At 38.3% G+C, this 12,577-nt stretch overlaps 1 protein-coding gene and 1 non-coding gene across 2 annotated transcripts; one reads left to right on the top strand and one right to left on the bottom strand.

Moving 5' to 3' along the window:
- Positions 1-1,318: 1,318 nt before the first annotated feature.
- LOC134797727 (N6-adenosine-methyltransferase non-catalytic subunit) lies at positions 1,319-6,801 on the bottom strand. The gene is made up of 6 exons (XM_063770077.1): positions 6,619-6,801; positions 6,385-6,543; positions 4,786-4,986; positions 3,664-3,820; positions 2,813-3,122; positions 1,319-1,819 (listed from the first exon to the last, which is right to left on the bottom strand). Exons 1-6 carry the CDS (start codon positions 6,682-6,684, stop codon positions 1,576-1,578), a joined length of 1,137 nt encoding a protein of 378 aa, XP_063626147.1. The 5' UTR covers positions 6,685-6,801; the 3' UTR covers positions 1,319-1,575.
- Positions 6,802-7,029: 228 nt separating this feature from the next.
- Trnad-guc (transfer RNA aspartic acid (anticodon GUC)) lies at positions 7,030-7,101 on the top strand. The gene has a single exon. It is a non-coding gene; the product is annotated as a tRNA-Asp (tRNA).
- Positions 7,102-12,577: the final 5,476 nt, after the last annotated feature.

Below are 12,577 nucleotides of genomic sequence, written 5' to 3'. Positions count from 1 at the left end.
CATTAAAATTTCCATTTAGCGGCCTTTTCCATAACTAACGTTTTTTAAAGTTTGAGACAAATTTAAGCAGCGCCGTCTACGAGGGTCGCACTGAAAGATTCTGGAATAGAGAAAACTGTCGCATCTAGACAGTCAATCTTTATTTTAATGCATACTTAAACTCAAACTGACCACGCATATAAATTTTCTTTTGAAAGTAATCATTCTGTAATGCACACGGCTCATAATCCCAAAGTCCTTTTTGTATGGCGATTTTGGGGCCTTAGTGGTTTTGTATGAAATTCGTGGAGTAGCCAACGGAATTGAAGTTTTTTTTACATATATATATATATATAAAAGATTGTTTTACTGTTGTCATATGAATATTTAGGAATGTCGAAATCTGCCGATATGCAACTTTTTTGGCAGTATTTTTAATTAACAGCACAAATGCGATTTTAATTTTTGACGTCGCTTTGGAATGACATGCTTCTTTAAAATCACCCATGGGATAAAATGAAAGTGACTTTCATATTTAATTTTAACTGCAAACAAGCGTACGATGAACTCTAGTTCATAAAAAAATAACAGAAGCCCATTGTAACTTTTATTTGTTCGCTGAGGGCATATTGAAAACCGTTTAAAAATATGATCCGAAAAATCACTTGGCCAAAAATTCAAATAATGTTCGACATACAATTTTCAAATTGCCAGTAATTCTTAAATACAAATGACAACCAAATGGAATATACCTTAAAAGTTTTATAAAGAGTTACATGTTTATAAATTATATGCCTCTTTCTATTATGTTATTTCTAAGTGTCCCATTCTCGAATCTTTCAGTGCGACCCTCGTACTATAATGATGAGATACAACTTGTATGAAGATATATTTCACTTATCATTGTTATTTTTCTGTCAAATAGAGTCGTCGTAGAGTTAGACCAAGCTAAGTTGGCAGCGATTTTGATAGCCCAGACGGTGCAAGTGTTATTTCAAACGTGAAACTTCTATGAAATTGTGACGTATAAATAACACTTGCACTGCGTATTATGCTATCAAAATCGTTGCAGACTTTTCTTGGTCTAACTCTAGAAGTTTGACGTTTAAAATAACACTTGCATACTGGGCTATCAAAATCGCAGCCACCTTAGCTTGTTTTAACCCTGACACTTCGGTACTCGCTTTAGCAACAGTACGGCTACCACCAGTTTTGACATTGACAGATGCGCTCGCGTCTACGTAACTTACTTTCTATACATCTCGCTTGCACTAATATGCGAGTACGAGCGAGATGCATAGAAAGTAAGTTACTTAGACGCGAGCGTATCTGTCAATGTCAAAACTGTTGGTAGCCGTACAGTGAATTGTCAGTTGTAACACACAAAAAGGCAACGTCGTTGACAATTGTTAGTCTCATTTATAATTGTATGTCTCTGATTTTATTATTTTGAACAAACAGCAACAAATTGCCCATCAGTGGACCTAATGCCTTTTGTAATAAGGTTTACGAACTGTCAGTTAACAGTGCGGGCGATGGTACGGCACTAATTTTATTTTTCTACTCTGTGTATATTTTCGTCAGTTAGTGTCGGTCCTACAAGGCCGGGCGGCCGCGGCCCCGGCCCCGGAAGCCGCCGCGGCCCCTCGGCCTCGCCTTGTTGGTGTTGGGCGGACTCTTGGGGCGCAGCGCCTCGATGCGCTCCGTGCAGCCCGTGGAGTCGCGCCCCTCCGCGAAGTTGGCCGCGTACAACTCCGCGTTGAAGTTGGAGTTGGTCAGCTCGTGGCCCACCGTCACCCAGCCCGGCCGGATGGTCGAGTCGCGACCGAATAGGTGGATTCTGAGGGAAATAATAATAGATCAGATAAACATTACGGATTAGGAAAGAAAAAAACTCTTTGAGCCTACCACGAAAATCGAAATTTCACTATCTGATTTATTGTTCTTATAGCCGTAACACACTACCGCACCGCACCAAGGTCACGTTGCGCCGCATCCAAAAGTGAGAGCGAGAAAGAGATATTTCTTTCTCGCTCTCACTTATGGGTGTGGCGTGCCAAGGTCGCGGTGCGGTGCGGTAGTGTGCTACGGCTATTACATATTCAAGTGAGAGAGAGAGACAGATAAGGAAACCTTTAAATGTTCGCGGGAGACCTTTTAGAAGCCTTTGGAAACCGCTGGTTACGACATCTACCGCTAGAAGTATTAAACTTCTTCAATGGCACCAATATCTTTTTTGATCTTTATAATAATTCGTCAGTTGAGTTGATTTGTTATAAATAACAAATTAATATTGTTATAAGAAGTTTGCATGCTTGTTTGCTACAGTCATGGAATAAAAAAAGTAAACTTCTTATGCTTACCCTTACCCCTATGAGCGCCTGCCAAAAGCATAATATTATCCTATATTATGCGTTTGACAAAATTAATTAAAAAGCCATTTCGCTTCATGATACCACAATACAACCAATTTAATTCTGTGCAGACAGATGGCATAATTTGCGAATTTCCTGGCAATTACCAGGTATTAAACTAATTAAAGTTTATTAGGAATAATATTGTTACTATAATTTTATCCATCCTCTCGTTTGCTGGAAAAATAAGTTGGAACTCGGCAAGGGTTATTACAGAAATGTTCTTCAGCAACCTCAACTTCATTTGGCTTGTACTCCCAAACTATACAGGTACAATTTATTTCAAGTAAGTACAAATTAAGTACTAATTGTGAAATTAATAATCAGGAAATAAAAAATGCCAAAACGCAATGTGTGGTTGCCACTAGACACTATGGCGTAAAATTTGTGCAACAGAAATTTTAAATAAACAAACATACCTTCTCCGCCCCAAACAGAAATGCTCCATAATATGAAATATCTCAATAGGCTTCTCCGTACTCCCAAACTCCGGGTCCTCAGATATAATCAGATCAATATCCACATTAGCATGAATAAAGTCTCCGTCCGAAGACCTCCGGACTGTCCCTTTGATGCCCATGAGGCAGTGTTCCTTGGTGCGTTGGAACACAGCATTGTGTTCTAGGTTCTTGGAGTGCCCGGGGTTGTTGATGTTGGTTTTGATCCAGCAGATGTCCTCGCAGCGGCGGAAGCCCCATTTCTTGAGGCATTCGCGACCCATGTCCAGTCCTGGAAGATTTTTAATGTGAGTAAAGGAGACAAAAACATAAACAGCACCCCTTATATACACTTCCTAGAGAACCTGAGTAGTGAGGCAAACAAACTGCCAGTGGGTGTGGTCTCAATATGTCAACCAGTTTAAAAATAACTAAGAATAGCATATACACGACGACCGGTCTGGCCTAATGGGTAGTGACTCTGCCTGCGAAGCCGATGGTCCTGGGTTCGAATCCTGGTAAGGGCATTTATTTATGTGATGAACACAGATATTTGTTCCTGAGTCATGGTTGTTTTCTATGTATATAAGTATGTATTTATCTATATAAGTATGTTCATATCGTCACCTAGTACTCATAGTACAAGCCATGCTTGGTTTGGTGGGGCTAGGTCGATCTGTGTAAGATGTCCCCAATATTTATTTATTTACTTTTCCCGCCAATAAACAGAGGCCTCCTATGCCCTCTGGCCCTCTGCTCTTATCATGCATGTATCGTAGCTAGGTTTTAAAGCATAAAGTTAAGTCCATAGCTAAAAATAGAAAAATAAGCACCTTCCGAGCTCCCGCACCAGAGGAACACGAATGACCGAGGCTGGGCTATCTGCTGCAGATCCAAGGCAAGTACGTCAGGCCAACGCCAGCCTGCGCCTAATGGAGGCTCCACTAGTACCACGTCAAACTTGCTGCCCATCTGCTTTAAGTCAAATGTCTGCAACATAACACACAGTATCTTCAGATACAACATTTTGTCATTTTCAAACAATATCAATAATTGCTCAAATTTAGGTAAAACTATCAAAATTGATGATGTATCCATTAAAGAACTCAAGTAGTTTTGAGTAGGGCTTGCGGTAGCGTCCGGGTTTCGTGGCCCCGTTCTCGTGTTACACGAAACCGGATTTGTGGCCCGTTCAGAACGGGTAATTAGGGTCCGTGTAATTAAGGTCCGTGTACCGGTGTACCCGTGTTACCCGTGTGTCCGGATCCACGGATACAAGGGACGTATAGTGACGATAGGACGCGTTCTTTATAAGAGCAAAGAATGAAAAGTTTATAATATAACGAAAGATAACACATTACCAATAAGGGGCTATTCATAAATTACGTCATTTCAAATTAGGGGGGGGGGGGTCTGGACATCGGATGACGGTAGCATGAAGTAGGAGGAAATGGGGTCATTTGATGCATGATTTTTGGATGATTATAGGGGGGGGGGGTCCAAAATCGTCAAAAATCGATGACGTAATTTATGGACAGCCCCTAACAAGCAAAACGAAAAAAAAAACAGAACAACAACTAGATCCGGAGCCGAACGCGAATCCGGAGCCGAACGCACTACACGGACACGGACTTTGACGGGTTCGTGTATTTCGGACGCTTAGCACCGCCGGGGCTAAGAACACGGACGCACGGGTTGGCGTGTAGCACGGTTATTGGGAGCCCTAGTTTTAAGTTTTGCTAAAGAAGGACTAAATTCACAACACAAAAAGATTGTAAACACATTAAATCACAGTTTCATGAAATTGAGTTGAGTTCTTCTAGTTTAGACTCAAGACTTCAAACCAAATCTAATTTGATTTTAGGATATGGTTGTTGTAACATTATTTGTTATCAACCATATTGCTTAATGCAGTGAGTCTTTGAATTGGTATTTATATACTTGAGGTTACATACCTTCAAATCACACTTCAAGTACATAGGCGGCGTCGCAGTCTGAGCGATCAAGTCATCTTTCAACTTGATCAGTTCCCTCAGCTTCGGGTACTCCTCGAAGCGGTCTGCGAGCCCCACGTCTCGGATGAAGTTCTGTGGCCGCTGGCCGGTGTCTACGAAGTGCTGGCAGTAGTCGTTGTGGGGGTTGGAGGACTGGGTGCCCTGTAGGGGGTTGTTAATAGGTACATGTATACTCTCGCCTTTGCAAATTTATCGTTTTTAGGGTTCTGTACCCAAAGGGTACAAATGGGACCATATTACTAAGACTCCGCTGTCTGTCTGTCTGTCACCAGGCTGTATCTCATGAACCGTGATAGCTATAGTTGAAATTTTCACAGATGATGTATTTTTGTTGCCACTATAACAACAAATACTAAAAAGTATGGAACCCTTGGTGGGCGAGTCCGACTCGCACTTGTCCAGTTTTATTATATTTAATTTTTTTCGTCAATGACAAAGGCCGTGAAAAAATTCAAAGGGAAAATAGAATATATTTACTAGGGCAGACTCCTACCAAAACCTTAAAAGCTTATAAAGAAAAAAATCATTAACAGATGTATAATTTTCAGGTGTATAGTGTAAATATAGAGTTGCCCTGTATACCATATATACTATAGCAGTATAATTTGTAATGAAATAGGTAGTAGTAGTAGTAATCACTTTATTACACAGGTTTACATAATATTTACAGATATATAGTAGTAATATATAGTGATAGTGATATTGCCGAGGGATCTGAACAGCAAAAAAGGGTAAAATCTGTGCCATGGTCATTTCTTCCATAGCAAGTATCCCGCGGCGCGCCATATCTGTCCCTATTGTCCCTGTGCCTTTCACATGTTATTGACTATCACTAGTATCACTATCCTGGCTATATATCTTCACTCATTGTATGTATTTTGAGGTAAAACAGACCAATGCATACCACTTATTAATAGATTTGTTCTATCTAAGAATGTTTTAAATTAATGAATGAATGTCAGTGTACAAAAGACATTGCTTGTTTGCTCACAATTAAGTGTTTCCTTGTAGGGAGTGTTTTAGGGTTATTTTAGTTTCAGTTCCAGATAAGTCACATACAATTTTGTACTACCTATCTAAGCAGAGCCAGAGACCGCGGTACCTGGAAGGACTTGGAAGAGGCCTATGTCGGAGGACAAGCTGAAGTTGTCGATGGAAACTAGAAAATAGTAATATATAATTGTATAGTGATAAGTTATATTTTTAAGTAGATAGAATATTAATGTTACAAAACTTCAGTATTAAAGGCTATTTTTATTTTTATTTTATTATCTAAGCAGAAAATGCATTTTTCAAAAAAAAATTGGCATTTACTTACTTTATGATACAGTTTGATTATTATAATCTCCAATCGAACAATATACACTATCCCCCTTATTCATAAACGTTTACTAAAGTTGACAAGCCGATGATAATCGTTTGTCCCTTTCCATCATACCAATACGTCGGAAAGGGACAAACGATTATTATCGGCTTGTCAACTTTAGTAAACGTTTATGAATAAGGGGGTATATCTTTATCCATATACACTTCACAAACCTTAAGAAAAGTGGAAGAGTCTGTGTACACCAGTCCATCCGGCTGTTCCTTGCTGGTTGGCTTGTCCTCCGTGCCCTCCGACACCGCCTGCTTCTTCGCCGGCACATCGCTAGAGGTCCCTAGAGCCTGCCTTAGCTCACTCACACTCGAAACACCAAGCTGGAACCCAGAATTACCGACTAAAGTTCACCCATAGTCCACCAAAAATATTTAGAGGTTATATAGTTCACGTACAGTTTGTGCTAAAAGTTTCTTTCTCTTTTGAGAGCGCTCCCGTAATTCTTTTAATTTTTCACTCATATTTGTGGCTATGTCTGTATAAAATTTAAAACTTCGACTCGACACGGAGTCGGCGTCATTTCTGTTTGATTTGACAGATAAGGTGACGTTTCGAAACCGGTCCGGTCCCACAACAAGTTGCATTTTTTGCTTTCCAAATTATGATGCCCTACCTACTTCATTAATTTGTCTGTATTTTGATAAATTCTATCCGCTTGCAAGCTGCAATTGTATACTGTTTAAATTGTAGCTTTTATTTTACTATTTCAGTAATATTTATCGTGTTTATCACAAAGTGTTATGAATTTTTATTGTCACTAAATACTTATAAAAGAGCTAAAGCTTAATTTCAAAATTACAGCTATATCTTCGGTAGTATAGTGGTAAGTATCCCCGCCTGTCACGCGGGAGACCGGGGTTCGATTCCCCGCCGGAGAGACTCTTTTGCATGTTTTTTCTCCGCTTTTTATTTTATTTCTTGTCCTATTCATTTATTTTTGTTTCTGTTTTGCTTTACGATGTATGTACTTATTGCATTTATTTTACTGTATCTTGATCTTGAAATACTTAAAACGCTACATTGTTATTGTACCTACATTACATACTAATGTTTACTGAATTTGATAATATTTGAGGATAAAGGGCCGTGTATTGGGTGAATAATTACACAGTGAAAGTATAAAAATAAAAATATTTAATTCTTTATTCAATTAATATAAATAGACCTATTTCGATCAGAGTAAAACACGTTATCCATATTTCTTTACATTCTAGTATGCGTATCAAAGAATATAATACTCTGATGCGTATCGAGTGACGAGTCGTATGATCACATTTTATTATACAATAAAAACTTTTTACAAAAAAAAGCAAACCGACTTCAAAAAGGATGAAATAAAATATTATCCTTTTTGAAGTCTATGTGTGTGTCTATTAGTGTTAACTGATATGTTTGAAGTCGGTGCCAAGCCAAATTTTGAAGCATACCATGATTTTGGTGCGATTCGATAAGGATGTACCTACGTTGGATTGCCTTACACGACGACAATGAACGTACTTTCTGTAGGCTGTAGGTACAGTCGACGTTAAAAATATGTTTACACTTTTCGCCTTATTACAAAGGAGTAAGGTGCAAAAGTGTAAATATATCTTTGACGTCGATTGTATCTAAAGCCCCCTCCAGACTATGCGCGTGAATCGCGGGCGAAGCCGCGAACGCGAGTGTGGAGTCGATTTCGCAGGTCTGCGTTCAGGACTCCACACTCGCGTTCGCGGCTTTGCGCCGCGATTCGCGCACGAGTGTGGAGGAGGCTTAAGAACACACCTCAGAACACACGATCAAACCTTCTTGGCGCAGTCTGTACCATGTTTGTCGGCACATTAGTGGAAATCCAATGCATTTTTTTTCGTCGTATTTTTTAAAGAGCATTTCTTACTAATGCTCGAACAGTCTATAGCACGCAAGTGTGAGATTGGGACTGAGTAATTTCCCGTCCCTTATCCAGAGGACTACATTTCAAAATTTACCTTCTTGCCAAATTTCACCTAAAGCGGTTCAGTTGTTTAGCCTTGAAAAGGCGACAAAGAGGCAGACAAAATTACTTACACATTTGTAATAGTTATTAGTGCAGTTCTAATGGGATTTATAGCCATAAAGCTGATTATTTTGACTGGTATTGTTACTACTTGGCTTGGCACCGACTTCAAACATATCAGTTGGTAACGCATAGACTTCAAAAAGGATAATATTTTATTTCATCCTTTTTGAAGTCGGTTTGCTTTTTTTTGTAAAAAGTTTTTATTTTTCCATTTTTAGTTTTAACGCATTGTTAAGAGCGCGACGCATGAATGAAAAACAAGATCATGTTTAACACTAAATTTGTGTACCTATTACTTTAATAAATATGTATGTAATCAGGAATTTTCTCGAGTCCGTCTGGGAAATTATAATTCCTGTCACTACTACACTAAATCCATCCTCCGCCCCGCCACTGGCCCAATCCCTCAACGCCCCGATCACTCAACCTCACAGCGCATCAACCCCTGATCCAGGAACCCCTCGACCCTGAACCAGGAATTTTCTCGAGTCCGTCTGGGAAATTATAATTCCTGTCAACTAAATCCATCCGCCCGCCCCGCCACTGACCCAATCCCTCAGCCCCCCGATCACTCAACCTCACCGCACATCAACCCCTGATCCAGGAACCCCTCGATCCTGAACCAGCAACCCTTCAACCGCCATTCCCCGACCCGTTAATCTCTGACCCCTTAACTCCTAACCCTAACCCCTGATCAGTAGCCTTACCAGCTTACCACGAGTTTGACATTGATATATTCGCTAGCATGTGTGTAACTTACTTCCTATGCATCTCGCTCGTACTAACCTTAGTGTGAGCGAGATGCATAAAAAGTTACATTTAGATGCATAAGACGTTAGCGAATATGTCAATGTCAAACTCGTGGTAAGGCTACAGTTGCAGTACATCAAATTGGTGGTTTTCGGAAGCAAATGCTCGAGTTACTTTAGAAAACCCCGAAATCACTTAACACGTGCCTTTAAAAATTGAGGAGTTCCCTCAATTCCTCATGGATTCCATCATCAGACCAGAACCAAAAATAATACGGAAACACCTTGGAGGTAACTTCTTCCAAACAAAAAAAGAATTACTCAAATCGGATCACAGGTGCCGGAGTAATCGGTGAACATACTTACATTTAAAGAAATCATCATCATTATCATCAAAATAATCATCATCATTATCATCAAAATAATCATCATCATCAGGTCTACTTCATCAAATTAGTGGTTTTCGGGAGAAAATGCTCGAGTTGCTTAAGAAAACGCCCAAAACACCATGCATGTGCCTTTAAAAATTGAGGAGTTCCCTCAATTCCTCATGGATCCCATCATCAGAACAGAACCAAATTAAAATGGGACCAACTCGGAGGTAGCTCCTTTCAAACAAAAAAAGAATTACTCAAATCGGACTACGGATGTCGGAGTAATCGGTGAACGTACATAGAAAAAAAAAAATAGCCACAACCGAATACAGAACCTCCTCCTTCTATGAAATTGAAGTCGGTTAAAAATAAGGTACTTACCTAAACAAAATTATTCCTTGTAGTTAGAGGTACGTTGCACGCTTATGCCTCTGTATGAAATTCCTACTAAATATCTAGATCGTGTTATAAATGCATTCGTTTATCGATTAATTCATACGATTAACAAACAAGTTGTGAGAATTTCAGGGAAATGTCTTTCAGGAAATCTGAAATTGTGAAGTTTCTGGAATTTTTCCATGTGGAACTTTCCCAATTTTGGAAACTTTCCGAAATCAGGCCACATCAGTACCTGCCTACCTATACCTACTAGGAGAATCGGTTTCTCGAACTTTTACATTTCTCGAAACACCAGAATTCTCGAATCTAGAAAAGATTTTGTTTTTAATTTTTGCTTCATTACAGATTAAACTGATACCCAGATGAGATCAATTAGAATTACTTAAATCAAATTGTCCTAAACTCACGGAGTTGATTTCTCGAGTTCGAGGGGGTTGAGTTTTTTCCGAATCCTAGAGTTCCTTCTCGACTAATTTCAATAACATTTAATAACCGTTTTATGGTTTAGGCCCATGTCTACAGATTCCCAATTCTACAGATTCTCTAATTTACGGATTCCCAATTTAACAGATAACCAATTATACAGGTTCCCAATTCTACAGATTCTCTAATCTAATACAGATTCCCAGTTTAACAGATGACCAATTATACAGGTTCCCAATTCTACAGATTCCCAATTTAACAGATAACCAATTATACAGGTTCCCAATTCTACAGATTCTTAATTCCACAGTTTTTCATCTATACAGTATCCAAAAGAAAAGGATGAGTATAGTTTTCCTGGTTCTTACTGACTGACAAATTGGTTTGACCAACTATATCTTATCATATTTTTATCTTCCAAGAGAAAGGTGCTATTATAATAATATTTATTATACCGTTAAACGAGCAATTCTTGTTTATTTATTTATTTATATGTTTATTTATATATAGGGATTCCTATATTTTAGGGATCTCGGAAACGGGTCTAACGATTTCGATGAAGTTTGCTATATGGGGGTTTTCGGGGGCAATAAATTGATCTAGCTAGGTCCAAGCACTGGGAAAACGCGCATTTTTCAGTTTTTATATGTCTCCCATATATTAATATATATAAAATTGAAAATTGTATACATGTTTTTAGATATGACCGTGCTAATGCTGTGTTACATTTATTATTGTAGTAAATACATTATTGTCTGAAGTGCTGACAATCTGTAGAATTGGGAATCTGTAGAATTGAGAATATGTATTATGTTATTACGTTTGTATTATGTAGAATTGGGAATCTGTAGAATTGTGAACATGTAGAATTAAGATTCTGCAAAATTGAAATGATGTAGAATTGGGAATCTGTAAAATTGAAATAGTAGGGCTTTTTCATGAAATTTTTATTTTTTTGTGTAAGTATATATAAAAATAAGAAAAAAATTGGCATTTGTTCGGAAAAACATAAAATAGAAAAAAGTTATTTTTAATTTTTTTCTAATTATTTATATGAAACCGTATAATTTAAATATCAGAAATGAATTTAGCATCCTTGATTTACCCGAAAATGATACCAAATTTGCACACATAGCTAAACAATTTTTTTTTACAAATTTTCGGGGGCACCCCCCCATAAGTCAAAATTTTGCATCAAAAATCCGGTTGGCTCCCCTTCCTAAATCAATCTGTGAGTCAAAAGGAGCAACTCTGCAAAAGGAAATTCCATCATCATCATTTGCCATATACCTATCACACTTTTTTGTCGTGAGCGCCACGGACTATCAGTAGGTACATTGCTTGCGATGATGTGGCTAATTCCGTCATAGGAACAATTCCGTCATAGGAACTATTCCGTCTGCGAGCGTATATTTCTTTGATCAATCGTAGGAAAAAAACCATTTGCTTTTGATTGCTGAAACTAAAAGCAATCGCTGCTTTGTTGACGAAATTATCAATGTTGTTCGTTGTTCGAGAAAAACGCCAATTAGTGGACGGAATAGACCCTGTGAGGGAATTAGCCATATTGACCTCTTACATCGATTTATGAATTAGTTTACGTTTATACGTGCTTCTAGCTAGTACTCATATACCTTCGTTATCAATAAATAGGTACATATACCGAAATCAGTGTTTCCATCAAGATTTCATTTCATCTCATTTATTTATTTGCCATAAATTGTATGTTTACATAAGATGGTACCATTTTACATGTCATATTGTCTCAATACAATTTTACCAGATCGGTGTAGCATATATTAAAATACAATATTTAAAATAATAGCAAGCATGCAATTCATTCTATCTTACATTAAGTTTTATAAAGTACGCGTTAAGGCTATACGGACACAGCTCAATAAGTAATTTCTTTAGACTAGGGAGGAATTTAGTAGGCGAAAGAGACTTAATTTCGGTCGGTAAGGCGTTGTAAATGTTTGCCGCAACATGCCTATGGCATCTCAAGAACATTGCTGTTTTACCAACAGGAGCCTGAACGTCATGAGCAAATATTTTATTGAGCCTATCACTATTAAAATTGGTTTTCAGCGGATATATGCCAGGATATCGCCGTACAAGCTTACAGAGCTCCATTATATACAGCGCTGACAGGGTGGGTAGACTTAATTGCTTAAATAATTCTCTACACGACACACGATTTGACCTAACTCCACTCAAAATACGCACGCACTTTTTTTGCAATACGAACAATCTTTGTATATCTACACAGTTTCCCCAAATTGCCAACCCAAAGATGATGTTCGACTGAAAAAATGCGTAATATGATTGCAATGCAGCTTTTTTAGTGGAAATCCGTATCAGTCCTCGAAGT

Source organism: Cydia splendana, chromosome 15 (genome assembly GCF_910591565.1).
Source record: "Cydia splendana chromosome 15, ilCydSple1.2, whole genome shotgun sequence".
Lineage (NCBI taxonomy): Eukaryota > Metazoa > Arthropoda > Insecta > Lepidoptera > Tortricidae > Cydia > Cydia splendana.
Note: the sequence above shows the minus strand (reverse complement) of the source record. Positions and strands in the feature narration are given on the sequence as shown.